This window comes from Parathielavia appendiculata (genome assembly GCF_033297405.1).
Source record: "Parathielavia appendiculata strain CBS 731.68 unplaced genomic scaffold N657scaffold_6, whole genome shotgun sequence".
Lineage (NCBI taxonomy): Eukaryota > Fungi > Ascomycota > Sordariomycetes > Sordariales > Chaetomiaceae > Parathielavia > Parathielavia appendiculata.
Window position 1 is genome coordinate 773,655 of NW_026944225.1, and position 14,299 is coordinate 787,953.

General features: G+C 55.4%; 4 protein-coding genes across 4 annotated transcripts; 2 read left to right on the top strand and 2 right to left on the bottom strand.

Annotated features, from left to right (window-relative positions):
- Positions 1-47: 47 nt before the first annotated feature.
- N657DRAFT_618757 (ARP8-like protein) lies at positions 48-3,153 on the bottom strand. The gene is made up of 3 exons (XM_062790550.1): positions 2,820-3,153; positions 2,679-2,757; positions 48-2,624 (listed from the first exon to the last, which is right to left on the bottom strand). The coding sequence occupies exons 1-3, from the start codon at positions 2,857-2,859 to the stop codon at positions 497-499; spliced, it is 2,247 nt and encodes a 748-aa protein (XP_062647506.1). The 5' UTR covers positions 2,860-3,153; the 3' UTR covers positions 48-496.
- A 355-nt stretch (positions 3,154-3,508) lies between these two features.
- On the top strand, positions 3,509-4,955 carry N657DRAFT_645324 (uncharacterized protein). Its single transcript, XM_062792932.1, has 2 exons — positions 3,509-3,557; positions 3,628-4,955. Exon 2 carries the CDS (start codon positions 3,823-3,825, stop codon positions 4,507-4,509), a length of 687 nt encoding a protein of 228 aa, XP_062647507.1. The 5' UTR covers positions 3,509-3,557; positions 3,628-3,822; the 3' UTR covers positions 4,510-4,955.
- A 1,248-nt stretch (positions 4,956-6,203) lies between these two features.
- N657DRAFT_645326 (uncharacterized protein) lies at positions 6,204-7,341 on the bottom strand. Its single transcript, XM_062792933.1, has 2 exons — positions 6,965-7,341; positions 6,204-6,881 (listed from the first exon to the last, which is right to left on the bottom strand). The coding sequence occupies exons 1-2, from the start codon at positions 7,022-7,024 to the stop codon at positions 6,588-6,590; spliced, it is 354 nt and encodes a 117-aa protein (XP_062647508.1). The 5' UTR covers positions 7,025-7,341; the 3' UTR covers positions 6,204-6,587.
- Positions 7,342-9,587: 2,246 nt separating this feature from the next.
- N657DRAFT_422620 (uncharacterized protein) lies at positions 9,588-12,470 on the top strand. Its single transcript, XM_062787302.1, has 5 exons — positions 9,588-9,854; positions 9,974-10,064; positions 10,129-10,490; positions 10,542-11,791; positions 11,845-12,470. Exons 2-5 carry the CDS (start codon positions 10,003-10,005, stop codon positions 12,295-12,297), a joined length of 2,127 nt encoding a protein of 708 aa, XP_062647509.1. The 5' UTR covers positions 9,588-9,854; positions 9,974-10,002; the 3' UTR covers positions 12,298-12,470.
- Positions 12,471-14,299: the final 1,829 nt, after the last annotated feature.

The following is a 14,299-nucleotide window of genomic DNA, read 5'->3' on the forward strand; positions in this document are numbered from 1 at the left end:
GTCTCGGGGCTCACAAATTCACTCGCTTACACCTAGTTCATATTTAGACAGTAGCTTAGTCTCTCTAATATTAATTCATAGAAGTTCACTGTGGATGAACATGTACCTGGCGGAACCGTCTGTGCTGATTCTGCGCAACTCTGGGCTGGTGGGACTTGCCTGTCTCTCCACCACTGACTGGACTGAGATCCACACACACGAGGGCAGAGAGCTATTATCCGCATCCCATCCCTACTCCAACGACACAGTCCACCAAAGAGCCAAGGCACATGGTTTTTGTTTGCCCGCTACTGGCAAAGCCAAATACCCAACCCAAACAATGAACGCCCAAACCCGTCTGTCTTCCCAACCAGCAAAACCCCTTGCGTGATCAAAGATCCCTCTCCCCAAGCCATAATAACCCTTTACACCCTTCTTCTTCCCTGTTATCCCCATACCAACACCCCAGCTCGTCACCAAGACCCAATATCGACACCACAACAACCCGTCTAGATTCTCAATACTGCCAAAGCACCCGATGATGCAGAACCCTGCCCCCCAACATGCCATACTCAAACCTCGTAATCCACGAGTCATTCGTCGGCAGCTTCGCAAACACACTCGCGCCCTTCCACACAACAACCTGCTCGTCCATCTCCCGCGCACTCCGGCTTACCAAAATCTTCTCGGCCAGGTCCGGCCGCCTCTGCTTGAGCCGCTCCTCCAAAAAGGGCGCAAAGTGCGGTATCTTGGCGCCCCCGCCGACCACCATGATGCTCCCCAGCAGCTCCCGGACCTTCTTCTCGTCGCCCTTGGCGGCGTTTTGGATCGACGTCATGATGGCTATGTCGAGCGGCGCGATAGGCAGCACGGCGTCGTGCTCGATAGCGAGGGACTTGGCGGTTCTTTGGTGCGGTTGGGGCTGAGTTTGCGCGACGCCGTCGAAGGATGTACCCTGGAAGGTGGTGGAGGCGCCGTTCGCTGGGGCCGGCGTGCCGCCGCCGTTGCGGGCGCTTGGGGCGGGGCTGCCGAGGTCGCGCGAGGAGCCGAAGATGTAGGGGGGGGGAACGGGCGTGCTGGCGCCGTCTGGAGCCGGGGAAGGGGCTTTGGAGGTGCCTGGTGTGCCGGTGACGTCGCCGTTGCGTGCGAGGAAGTTGAAGGGTTGGCTGCGTTCTTTGCTCGGGGTGGCTACGTCGGGTGGGGCGCCAGCGAAGCTAGTTGCGGTTGTTGCTGTTGCTGTGACGGAGGGCTGGATGAGAGCGAGGATGGCGAGCTGAGCGGCAGAGATCGGGTCGTCCGGTAGCTCGACGTCGTAGGCGTTGTAGGAGCGATCGACGAGCTTCCGCCGGCCGCGGAGTTTGGTCGAGTTGTCAAATATTGACGGGTCGTAGAAGCCCATGGGGGCCAGTATCACTTCGTCGTAAAACTTGAACTGGTACTTGCGCGTCGGCTGATTTGGCGCACGCAAGTGGAAGTCGAAGTTCTGGACAGATATGTTGGCCTGGGACAGGGTGCAGTATTTGATCTTGAGCTCTTCGGCCAGCAAGAAGTCGTACCGTCGGCGAAGGTTGATCTCCTGATACGGGAAGTTGTCATACAGCATCATCTTGATGAAGGTCTCTGTAACGTCGTGGCCGCCGAACTTGAGGTTGATCCTCGAGTCGTCGATGCAGAGACCGTCTTCCACACATGCGATGGATGTCTTTTGCGCGCCGACATCGACCACGCAAGCCTGTGTGTATCCCGCACCAAAAGTGGCCGCCATACTCTCCTGAATAAACGAGACGCGGCCGAATTCAAACAGCTCAATGCAGACATGCAAAAGCAGCTCGACATACCGCTTGTCGTACAGGTCTGGGATGATGATGACGCAGCTGTATTGTTTCCAGTCTGCGGTCCGTTTGAGGCCCAACTCCCACCGGAATGTCCGGTCGAGCAGGGTCTCGATGTCGTTGAACAGGTGTGCCCTCGTTGGATAGTCATCCTCGTTCAGCCATCCGTGCTGGATCGGCCACCACAGCTTGAACTTTGGGTCCGAGTCGTCCGGGACGCGCAGGGCCTGTTGCCCAATAAAGACTGGCGAGATTGACTGCGGCTCCTGGGAAGCGTTGATGTCTGTCCACTCGATCTGCAGAGGGTCGTTGTGCTGAGAAATGGTCTCGGGCTCTATCCGCCGGTTGAAATTAACCACCAGGTCCTTCGAGTTAGGTAGCACTTTGCGTTTGTTGGCGCGCATGTCGATCTTTAAGTCGTTGCACATTTTCTGGTATTTCTTGGACCACTCCTCGCCGTGCTGCTGATCCATTGACCGACCCTCGAACTGCCGCCGCGGTAGCGCCTCGCGCATCTCCGATTCAGTCTGGGGATACTTCGTGGCAAGAGCCATGGGTACCGTCTTGGGAAGGGCATCGCTCGCGAAGCCAATGCGCAAGTTCTGGCTCCCAGGATGTATTACGATAATCTTGGACGGATCCATGAAGGACGTTGAAGGCCCGGCCCCATCCTCGTCGTCGAGAGGGAGCGGAACCTCGCCATTGGCGTTGATGGCGCGATCGCGATCCTTCGCATTTTGAACTAGGCGGTCTCTGTTCGCCTCGTTTTGGAGTCGGAAGGAGAGGATTTGGTCATCGCGCTTCATGTAATCTCTGCCGTCAATGTCAGCCGGTTTTGGTCAAGGGCTTCCAGCACGCGGCCCATACGTATAGTAGTTTTTCTGGTTGATGGGGGGCACGTCGGGCCAGCTCGTCATCTTCATGCCATTGTCGGTCCGTTCCAGGCCTTCACCGAGGCGAGTTAGCAACCGCTGCTTCTAGAGGGATGTCTTGCTCAAAAAAACCAACCTTCCCGGAGGAGGACGCGGTCGCTGACTTTGCCCACCATCTTTGCCCGCGTCTGCGCAATTTCGCCGAGTCGGAATTAAACCTTGATTCGGAGTCTTCCACTAAGGGAACTGGTGCGTCAAGAACTGAAGCCAGCACTGATCGCGGCGTGAAGGCTCGAGAGTCGTGCGTGGCGTTGGCGAACTGGTTGGGCGAAGGTTTGCTCTTCTTGGGAATACATTCACGTTTGTGGGACATGCGGCAAAGGATTTTGTCTTTTACGCCGCAGCTGGTGGACTTCCATCCAAGATTTGTCGAGGGACATGCCATGCGTCTCGACAGCTCCAACCACCACCATCGTCCCACGATGCTCACAAAGCCCCTGTCAGCGGCAGGCACGACGTCTTGCGCGCTAGTCCATTCCAGAGTTAGCGCTCTCTCACGACGGCGTCTTGGCGGAGGCCTTGGCACACAAGTTACCAAAGTTCCTTCTTAGCCATCAGACGCACTTGAGCTCCTGTTTGCAATCAACAACTTAACTCAAGGAGGTCGTGATTACAATAGGATAGGCAGAATATGCCTCTCACTACATTATATGATAACGACTTGCATCTCTCGGGGCTTGCTCATATGAGGTATACAAACCCGAGAATTCACACTTGTTTCGCAATTCAACTGGTGATACGGATCGCTGACACCAGCTGGCGATGACGTCGCCACTCAAACGTCCTCACCTGGCAGCTGAAGGACAACCTACCGGTAGGTACACGTACTGTGTACGCATGCCACCCGAATGATTGAACACTGCCCATGTTCATCTCAAAGACAGAAAAACATAAAGGGAGGTTCTGCAGCAACCTTATCCCGATCAGTGGCCGTTTCACAGAAGCATGCTGATCTCCCACTACAACTGATCCTCGAGCTCTTGCACTTCCAAATTCACAACCTCAAGGCAAACCACGCATTCTCAAAACCAAATCTCATCGCCCTTCGCACAGTCCCCATCTCGCAACATTCAATCACAATGGCTCCCATCCCAGTTTACACCAACAGCCCCATTAACGCCGCCAAAGCCTCAGCCGTCGCCCTTCAGACAGCCGCCGAAGACAAGCCCGCAGCCGACGGTAGCAGCACTCCGGCATACATAACAGCACCGCTAAACCATCCCCAAGCTAGCTGGACACCCACCCCAACCCGCACAATCCCCTTCCAACAAGGGCCCGCTGCCCCACAACCAGGCGCCATCCCCCGTCTGCCGGAAGCCACAACAACAACGTCATCCTCCTCATCACTCCCACCACCACCACCTCAAGCAGGCGCAGGACCTGGTGCAACAGGCCCAGCGGCGCCAGCTCCCACCGCACCGCCCCTCGCCAACCCGCACATCCCCGGCATGACCTACCCACCGCAGATGGCCATCCCGCCGCCGCAAGGCCCTGGATACGGCCAGCAGGGAACGTCGACTGCCACGGCACCGCCGGTGACGGGTCCGAGTTCTGTCGAGGGCCCGGGTGGGTACAGGCAGATCACGTCTGGGTTTACGACGCGGTATGATTCGGGGTCGAGGGGGTATGGTGATCATAACGAGGAGGAGGGGGACGGGGCGGGGGGTTTCCTACAGTCGGCGGTGAAGTTGGCCAAGGCGGCGGGGGAGAAGCTATCGGCTGCTGAGAGCGAGGTGTGGAGAAGGATTAACGAGGGGACGAGTTAAGGAGATGGAGGATTATCTTTCGGACGGATCAAGGAGCAGTCAAGGGATGTGGTTCTTCTGAGTGTACTTGTCGGTGATGGTCAGTGGCTTGGGGAACAGTCCGTGATTCGATCTACGGTCTGGCGACTTGAACCACGGAGGAGCGTTGGCTTTAGACGGTGAATTCGACTGGGTTGGTTGGATTAGTGATGGGATGGATCATATAGTTGTTTTAAGAATTGAGGCTTGGCCCCTGTTACACGTACTGACTGTGGTAGCAGTACGCTTGTCATGTAGTTAGTCGTTATTGTAGTCTTGTCAAGTCTACCTCTGTGACAGGCTGCCTGGGAGAGGAAGCTGGCAAGATTGTCCGCTAATAAAGCTTCCTTCGGACGTGGTCGAGCATTGGACGCCTATCGATACCTTCGCAGTGGTTTGCGAGGCTCTGCTCTTTCACAGCTGTTTTACAACATCAATTTACAACATCAAAGTCTCGGATGCGAGCATGGCAAGTACGGATAGTTCACGAGAAGAAATGCCTCGAACATCTTCCCCTGGAGATAAATCAGCCTGGCAATTACCCTTCAAGTTCAGATCATGTTATGCCTCCAGGGTCCACGCTGCCCTCGGTGCCCAAGCATCATGATTCAGGACGGAAGATCCTAGGCCGAGCGGATGGATCTACCACCAGGACGGCATGGGTCAGCCTTCTGAGGCTCAGCGCAGCGTTAACTGTTTTGATGTCCGAACTTGCACAGGAGAGTACACTAGTATAGTACAGCAGCACCTGCCCCTGACCCAGAGATGAGCTTAGACGTCTTTGCTTTGAACCTGTCTCTGCGATGCACAGCTTAGTCGCAAACGTCTGACTGAGTGAGGCGTCAACTAGGTGCAGAAGCGTGATCAACGGCCCCGTCCCCGAGGGGTTCTGACTTTTACAGATCGTATATGGTAAAATCAGGGTTCCTTGTCCTGGGCTGGGCACGGGAACGCCCACCCGAGTCAGGGCAGTGGGAGAAGATGGTCCGCGCCGAGATGCGGCGGGTGTAAGTCAAGCACTGCGGTACTTACGCAGTCGGTGATGCTCTGCTCTCTCGGATCGACCTCCAATCTGCTGTCTGCGCTGCCCAGGATATGTCTAATGTTGCCCAGAAACGCGATCGCGCAGTCTGGCATTGGGCGAAGGATGCTTGCATAAAACAGATAGGGAACGGATTGGGATCAAGGACGACCTGGACACGAGGGTCGGCAGTCGCAGTGCCCGTCATCGCCGACGGAGTGGGCTCCGGAATATCTCGTGCCCCTCCTCGCATTCTCGCTTTCAGCGCCCCTTCGCGTGCAGTCTCTTCCTCGGGATCTACAGGACTTCTCCCACCTAGGAGACCTTCCACAACTTCCATGACGGGTGCCCATCGAGGCCCGGCATTTACACACAAGTCACATCCCACATGCTGCCGCCGCCCACCCCACAGGCAGCCTGACAGACAAGGTACCGCACTCGGTTGAGAGTCCGCGTGCGCAGTTGGCGGCCTCTTTGCTACTTTGAGGAGGATCGTGTCGTCATTGGCTCAGCGGTGTCCCTTACGAGCCGACGTATACGCCATTGAAGGGACGGCTCAAAAGCCAGATAATTTTCCAAAGCACCAAGGAAGGTTATGTGGACCGTTGGGTGCAAACCCCAGCGTTCGGTTATAGTGCCTGTGATACGACCTTACATCCGGTCCCTGGTCTCCGTGTACTGTAGCGCCGGACGGGGCTCAGCTGCCGGGCTCGCCGAACATCTTAGTAGAGAGGGCATGAGGGGATGTCACTGGTGGACCTGTGCCTGGGAGCCCTGGACAGAACATGTCATCAAAGAGCTCTAGAAACACCAGTATTGTCTGAGCGCTCGGGAAAACAAGGGAGGTTGACAGGGCAGGGACTTGAGATCCGAGATTAGCACTGCGGGTAGGTATTCTGCACTAGTTGCAAATCCAGTAGTGTGCCTGTTAGAATTGCTGTTCTCATTTGGTGATGCCCCCGGCCCGACTCGATCGATGCATGGGGCAGTAGTAGTGTAAGCTCGGCCGCGAGACCCTCCACTCATCATGGAGAGCGACTCAAACGCGCTTGGCTGGTAGATTGATGAAGATGGACTTGACGACTACTGTGTAGGCATTATGAGCTTTAAGAGGGACCACATAAGGTGCAGGGGGTTTGTCGCCGACAAGTGGGAGAAAGCCGGCCGAGCAATCACGAGTCGTGAAACGCGAGGGGGCGAACAAGAGCCGGAGCCGGTGGAACGAGTGGCACGGTCGTATCGTCTCGAACAACTTGCATGCCCTAACAATAGAATTTTGCTGCCTCGAGCCTGCAGAGATATCAAAGGAGTGGTGCAGCGAGCTCGCGTTGAGCTGTTGGTTCGAAGAGGAGAGTACCACATTCATTAGTGCAAAACAAGCCAAGAGTCTTGCCGGGGAGGCAACAAGAAACACACCAGAAGCGTGTGAATGGCTCGACGGGTAATCCTCCACGTCGGCGCATGTCTCCCAAACATTGGGTGAGTGGGAATGCTGACGATGAAGGGGCAGCGGGGTTCGGTACCAGAACACAATGCACCTCGCAATTCGAGTTTTTGACTGTGGATGATTGGGATGTTGCATCAGTCCGATCCAGCTGATTTGCTTTGATATCTCAAAAGCAGCATGCCATCTAGTAGGAATCCAAAATAATCCTCAGCGTTGGCTTGACTGGGGCTTACGGCATGATGCGCGACGGGAAGACGGCATCGGCTGTCAGCACCATCGCAGCCCACTTATCCGTACCTGCGATCGAGGGGCTTGGCCTGGACTCTATGAGTCGATGAGATGGCAAGGGAGTGAAGTGAGGTGTGGAACTGAAAATGGCCTTTTCGCCCTGCGACAAATCTGAGACACCGGACCCTGCAACCCCGCTGATGAAGCTCTTTCTGATCCACCTGTCATGCTTGCTGCGACCCACACGCCGTGGACCTTCGGGGCTGTGGAACCATCCGTTGCAGCAGGTCACCCGCCAGGCGAATTACAACGCGCTCCAGGCCCATTGTAACGTCAACCTCAAACATCGCTCCCCCTGCGCTGCGCGACTCGCGTCTTCAACGACAACTCTTCCGCTCTCTCCACCGCGTCCCGAACCTCGCCCTGCCGCACCACCGCCCACCACCAGCAATGGCCAGCAGGACGCTATTTTTCAAGAAAACCAGTTGTCTAGACAGATGCCACGCTGATAAAGCCGATGCATTGGACTCAACAGCCACGATCTCCTCTGGGTCTTCTAAACCACCAGATGGCAGAACCTGCCACTGATCTGTCCGAGCATCCAGCTTTTCGTCGCAGTCCTGCCTTCGCTAAATTCGCTGGTCGTCAAACGTCGTGCGCACGGCCGATCCTTCATCCACGACTAGCTGCCTCGGCCCGTTCACAACCGCAGACATTTTCTGTCGAAATCATCAGGGCCAACTCCTTCACTGTGGTAAGCTGTATTGAGGCTCTAAGCCTGAGGAGCTGGCGGGCTGAGGTTTTTCGCGCCGCTCCCACTTTACACAGTAGTGTGCGATCCAAGTTCTCGTCCACAGCCACTCTTGAACTCGAGCGTGCGGGAGGAAGCGCCGCCCGATGCTACGACCCGTCTTCTGGAAAGAGGCCGGTTGGACTTTCGCGACCTGGCCGGTCTGGATCCACAGTCCAAGCCGCCCATCATGTGGAGATCTGGGGCAAGGCGAAAACTGGACCATCCGAAACGACATCCGGATGGTCCATGACAAAACAGCGCCTGGCACTGGTGCCAAACATGCTCGACCAAGATATTTGCTGCAGAACCCGGCCTGGCCTGGTCTAAAATTGTCGTTTTTCTTTTTCGACAACGGCAACGAATTCGAATAATCTTGCGTCGGATTTGCGAGGCAGGAACTGAGGTTCTGGCGTGTCTTCTAGGCCGACTGCTCGATCGACGGCGCCTGGTTGAACGCAACTACGAGATCATCCCGAGCATGACCAGTGAACGCTGGTCTGTTGTCTTGGGCCGATGTGCTTCCTCATCGCCCATCTCTATCTTCAGGCCTCGCGTTCCTTTGGTCTTCCTTTGCCAGGTTGCCACCTCATCATTGTTGGAAGACGACGATAAGACAAGCTCCCTCATCGTCGTCTTCCCGCATAGCCTCGTTCCTCCGTCAGGTTTCGACGGAGCACCGTCCTAGCCGGGTTTAGCTCTCCTACTCTTTACCCTTCGCCTTGTCTTGGATTGTGCTGTAATCAGGCACCAGTTTTTGAACGAACGAACGACGTACATCGTTTCATTAGCTGTTCCACTTTTCGATTTTCCCCCCCTCGGCTTTTACAAAGTACCTCCCTTGTCTTGATCTCTGGCCCTGTTCAACCCGTCTCTCCCTGGCTGCTCATCATCCGCCCCAGGGGCCCTAGGGCTGGGATCAGATCTTGGGCATCTGGGGGGCAACCTGGCGTTAGATGCTGTTTTCAGTCCTCCCTTACTTTCCCAGAACGGCAGATTGTTCTGAAGCCAAGCCCTTGTTCGTCCACAATCATTCTCTCACGTCTCCGGCTGCCCCGTCATCTGCAGACGGATGGTACCCTATCGACCCTGCTCGCCCTAGTTGGCCCATCTCAACGTTCTCCTTCATCACCCTTGCAGCCCGTTCCCCTTGGAGCCGGACCTGGCAAGTTCTGTCTCCTCCACCTCACAGACACAGGTCAGATTCGCGGACAGGGAAATCCGGTTCAGATCCTACCGGTGTTCCGAGCTCGACCCTCCTGGGCCGTACTACGTAGCCTTCCCTCCCCACTCCCTTGTCCCCGAGGCCTGGACTCCGGTTTCCCGTAGTTTCTCTCTTATAACCAAGGGTCTTAGGCCGCCCCGTCATCCGGGCCTATTCCGTTCCCTTCGCCTCGTCCCACTCACGAAAGCTCACACTGGTTGTCCCGTAGTCGCTCCTTTGACCAAAACTTCACACCCCTGACATATCAACCTTTGGTCTATAATAGACCAAATCTGTTTCTCACTTCCGCATACCCCCGGACGGGCACCTGTGTGGACCTGCTGTTTGACGAGCCTGCCCTCGTCCAGCTCATTACGTTCCTTCTACCGGCATTGGAGACTTCGGCTGTCACTCCCTTGCTTCGACAGCCTATCGGCCATTCTTTTCCCGGAAGCTTCGCTCTTTTCTTCAGCGCCAGCCTGTCCTTCATTCACGACACCTTGCCACTCTTCAACTGTTACCGCCTATATTCCAGCCGCTATCGCGTCGTACGCGACGCTCAATCGTTCAGAGCTTTAGTCGACAGTACCTGATCTGGTGCACGAGTCCCAGCCTCTGCGTGTCTTATAGCGACCCAGTAAGTTACAACACAAGAGTCTCCTGACACATGACACGCCGAGCTAGTGGATCCTCCTAATTGCCCCTCGATTCTCAGGGCTCGCTCTTCCCAGCGGTATTCATGCTAACTCTCCCAAGGCCACATCAGCTCAGCATTCGATCAGTAGATGTACCAGCACACTCCTTCTGCCCCATATCCCATGGTCATGGATTCAAACCAAGGCCAGCTGTATGCCTCCCCTCATTGCTCGCTGACGTCTTGACCTAGGACCACACTTACATGTACAATATAGGCGGCACGAAATACATATCCCTTCATTCACCCTCAGCGAGCCCGGCAACAAGTTTGGCGGAGACATCCCGCCGCCTCAGTCAGGCCCAGTCCTTGAGATGGACAGTAACACCACATTGCCGCCCAGGACGGATTCGCTGCTAGCGTCGCATGCAGTATGGACGACGCCGACTTCTCATGGCACGAGACCGCGACCCGCCACCATCCACGAGGGATTCTCATTCTGCGTTGGCGAGGGATTCGGAGGCGTGCCGGCGTGGGACTCTTCAGCATTGCAGATAGCCCATTACACAAGCAGCGCGATGTCATCGAGGCCGATCTCAGTTCATCAAGACTTCTACGCCGCCGCCACCATGGAGAGCAGTGAGTACCTCGACCGGTTTAGGCCCATCAAGTGGCTGACCGTTCCGTCAGATACCTGGGCCCGAAAACCATGCGACGGCAACTTCGAGATGCCAGGGTTCGACTCAGATATGATAGGGCAAGCGTACACGACCGACGAGGCGGTCCCGATCCATGATATCAGGTCATCCGGTCCTCCGATGGACGGCGATTCGGTTGCGTTTGATGGAGTTAACCCGCGCAGGATGTCGGGCTCGTCCTTCACTGTCTCCACGTCTGGCGGCTTGTCAGAGATGACGTCCTACGAGGATTTCTCCACGACGCTCTCGGATGCGCCTTCACTCACTTCGGACTATCCGCCGCCATCCAACAGGACTTCAATGATATCGACGACCCAGTTATCGCCCGTCGCGTCGCCGAGAATGACGCCCCAGAGTCGGTCAGACTTGGTACGGACGCAGAGCAGAGGAAGAGCCTCGCCGTCGCCGCGGCCGGGAGTGCGTGCCGTTCCATATTCGGTCGAGAGTGCCAGGAACAAGAGGTGGTCTACTGGATCCTATGGCACCGCCAACCGACGGCCGTCTCCATTTGTCTACCACCACCCTCACGACGCCTTCAATGTTCATGCCCGCCTATCGTCACACCACTCCTCGCCCACCGTCGCCCAAGGCCAGCTGCCCCTAAGCTTCGGCAATCTCCAAGCAGCACAGCAGCATCCGTACCTGTACAGCAACGCACCACCGTTCCATCGCAATAGCATGCTGCTTCCGTCCCAGTTACCGTCGCACGCCTTCCACCAAGAAGCACACCAATATGAGAATCCACCGCCGTTGCTCTCTCACGGTCTATTCCGCATGCTTCAGAGCAACGCCGACCCGCACTCGCTGCCCAGTCATTACGCTGACCTCTCTGATCCGCCCGATCTGTATGCCTCTCTTCAGGAAGAGCAACTGCCGCCTCCGCCAGAAGACATGACACCATCCGACCCCGATCTCGTCCCACATGAACAGGAGCTCAGGTTCGAGGGCGATCTATATACGCCAAAGTGGGTGCGGGGACATGGAAACAAGCGCGAGGGTTGGTGCGGCATCTGCAAGCCGGGCCGGTGGCTAGTGCTCAAGAACTCGGCCTTCTGGTACGACAAGAGTTTTACCCACGGCATCAGCGCTGCGACGGGAAGCCCATTTCAAGAGCCCCAGGAGACCAGGCGCATGGATGGAAACCCGGATGTGTGGGAGGGGCTGTGCGGGAATTGCAACGAGTGGATTGCGCTGGTCAGCAGCAAGAAGAAGGGGACGACTTGGTTTAGACACGCCTACAAGGTAAGATCGAGTATTCGCCTAACCCTAGAACAGCGACTAACTCGCTCAACTAGTGCCACACGCACCCCAAGGTCAAGGACGCGCCCAAACGGAGAAGGGAGAGCAGCAACAACCGTGCTCTAGCGGCCGCAACCATCCCCAACAAGCCCCGGCCCGAGCCGCTTACACCACAGATGGCGCCCGCTATCTCGGCAGCGGGCACGCCGACTCCCGCCAAAGCCCAGGCGCAGATTCAGATTCCTTCACAGCCTGCTGCCCAGCAACCGCCACAGCCGCAATCCCAGCAGTCACAGTCAACGCAAGAGCAGCAGCAACAGCAGCACTCGCAGCAACTACCGATTCAACTCCAACCTCCGCCAATGCCGCGCCACCATCACCGGCCCCGCCCCCTGCCACCGCAGCTGCACACGCAAGTAGCCACGGCACCGCCGCCTAGCTCCACCCTCATGCGCCCCGTTGGGCCGCCGTCCATCGGTGGTGGGGACGGGTTTTCCAACATGATCTGATCTACATATCGAACTCAAGACTGGTCTTTCAGTTCAATTCGACTTTTGTTTTCATGGTTGCTATTACTACCGCTAAGGAAAAAAAAAAGCCAAAGCGCAACGACAAGAACATCAATGTGTTAATGACCCCGTTATGACCGGGTATGGATCCGACAGCACCACGATTTTCAGTTCTCTTCATACTTTTGATGGAGATGGACTGATGTGGGAACTTTGGACTAGGCACAGCGGTTCTTGAAGAGTGGAATGGGCTGACACGGTGGGAGTTATCCAGCGGGCGGTCACACACGGTTTCGGTACGGGATGGGTTTGTTCAGCTTGATGTTGATGTCGGTTGGGTGAATGCATGGTTGATGCCTTTGTTTTCGTCTCGCTGTTCTTTCATTTCTCTGTTTCACTTTTTCCCTCTTCTTCTGCTAACCTGTCCTCTTTCTCCTCTGCTTCGGTGTCGCAGGGGTCGGATGATGGATGGGGTTTTCTGCTTCAACGGACAAACAAACATCGGATTGACGCTCTTGATTCCAGTTCTTGCACATTTTTCTTTCCCTTCTCCGTCTGCTTTTCTTCGATCTCCATTCTGTCTTTCCTTTGCTCATTCTTATAGGTAGCTTTGGTTCACGGATTTTTGTTATCTGGTTGAGACATGTGTTTTTCTCTGTTCTGTTGTTGCAGTGTTTTGTTCTTACACTCCCTCCTCTTCTGTTGTTTCGCTTCTTTCCCTATGAGAAACAACGCCCTCAATCATACCATGGCTGGTGCTTTAAACTTAGGTAGAGGCTTAGATGGTTTTCCTTTGAGCTGCCTGGATCGGGTCCGTGGGTGGTCATGATGACGAAGCTTTGTTGATACCCCTGGAAAACAAAGAGGAGGAAAAGGGTCGTGAGAGAAGAAAGGGGGAAGCTGGGGGGTGGGGTTCTGGCCGGTGATGAGATCGACTGGGAGGCAGGATATTGGAATCAGATATGGGAAATAGTCATTGGTTAGACTTGTTTGATGGGAGGAAATGGGAAGACCCTGTTGCCAACGCTTCTTGAGCTAGCCGTGAGCTGATGAATGTCGTATTCTGTGGCTCGAGTGGTCCCAATGAAGACGAGATTTATACTCTGAGAAGAGCCGCGCATGCCTGATCCACCAAATAGATCACATACGGTTAGCTTGTCATGCACAACCAGCCTAAGAGTTTCATGTGGTCTCTGGGACAGCTTTGAGTGACGAAGTTCAGCTCAGCTTGTCATCCACTGCATACGACTCCCATAGTACCTTTTAGGGAGAACACTCCGGCATTTGCATTACAGCTTTGCGACGCAAACCACTGGCATAATAAAACACTCATGCGCAAGCTATAACCCGATGGTGACTGACCCCAAGTATTGAAGAGTGAGAAGCTTTGCCACACGGACTTTCCGGCTTCCCAGGAGATGTTCACCACGGCGTTAGATGGGCTCGTCCTGTCCCTACAATGATACCACGTCTGCGTCGGAAAGAAATCCAGATCAGCTGAGGGGCAACCATGAACGACACTCGGAAGGGTGGAGAGGATGAGCAGTCATGATTGTCTCTTAAAACTGCACGGCGTAAAATGGGAATGGCTGAGGCATGTGTGTACTTGGCAGGGCATTCCAACAGCAACCAAGGAGACTTGAGAACTATGGTGACCCCCTGATTACTCAAGTCGTTTGTCTGGCTGACCAGGCAACGATGTTTCAAGACCCGTCTGAGAGATAAAAAAGAGGAATCTCGGCTCTGCCCTACGGAGCCACTGAGCAGGGATGTTTAAGTGGTTGCATATTCAGCTAAAGTTGGTCTCGAGTGGCTCACCGCGAACCGCCAGTTGTCGTTCCACAATGTGCCTTGTGTTGCACAGATATATTGCGTTCAGTGACCCGTTTATGATTTTCTGATACTTCTGGCTCGAAGATTATTTAAGTACCTACGTTGGATTGCAAGATCAGACTGGTCGCCTATGCTATGAAGGGCGAAGAGTTGTGATCTTCCTCGTCTG

What these genes read in the sequence shown, in the direction of transcription:
- N657DRAFT_645326 (XM_062792933.1), bottom strand. Translation starts at nt 7,024, where the DNA reads ATGTTTGGGAGACATGCGCCGACGTGGAGGATTACCCGTCGAGCCATT. An exon ending in GAGCCATTCACACGCTTCTG is followed by an intron (nt 6,882 to 6,964) that starts GTGTGTTTCTTG and finishes TCGAACCAACAG; the next exon opens with CTCAACGCGAGCTCGCTGCA.
- N657DRAFT_645324 (XM_062792932.1), top strand. Translation starts at nt 3,823, where the DNA reads ATGGCTCCCATCCCAGTTTACACCAACAGCCCCATTAACGCCGCCAAA.
- N657DRAFT_422620 (XM_062787302.1), top strand. Translation starts at nt 10,003, where the DNA reads ATGTACCAGCACACTCCTTCTGCCCCATATCCCATGGTCATGGATTCA. An exon ending in GATTCAAACCAAGGCCAGCT is followed by an intron (nt 10,065 to 10,128) that starts GTATGCCTCCCC and finishes TGTACAATATAG; the next exon opens with GCGGCACGAAATACATATCC. An exon ending in CGCCGCCACCATGGAGAGCA is followed by an intron (nt 10,491 to 10,541) that starts GTGAGTACCTCG and finishes CCGTTCCGTCAG; the next exon opens with ATACCTGGGCCCGAAAACCA.
- N657DRAFT_618757 (XM_062790550.1), bottom strand. Translation starts at nt 2,859, where the DNA reads ATGGTGGGCAAAGTCAGCGACCGCGTCCTCCTCCGGGAAG. An exon ending in CCGCGTCCTCCTCCGGGAAG is followed by an intron (nt 2,758 to 2,819) that starts GTTGGTTTTTTT and finishes GCCTCGGTGAAG; the next exon opens with GCCTGGAACGGACCGACAAT. An exon ending in AACCAGAAAAACTACTATAC is followed by an intron (nt 2,625 to 2,678) that starts GTATGGGCCGCG and finishes CATTGACGGCAG; the next exon opens with AGATTACATGAAGCGCGATG.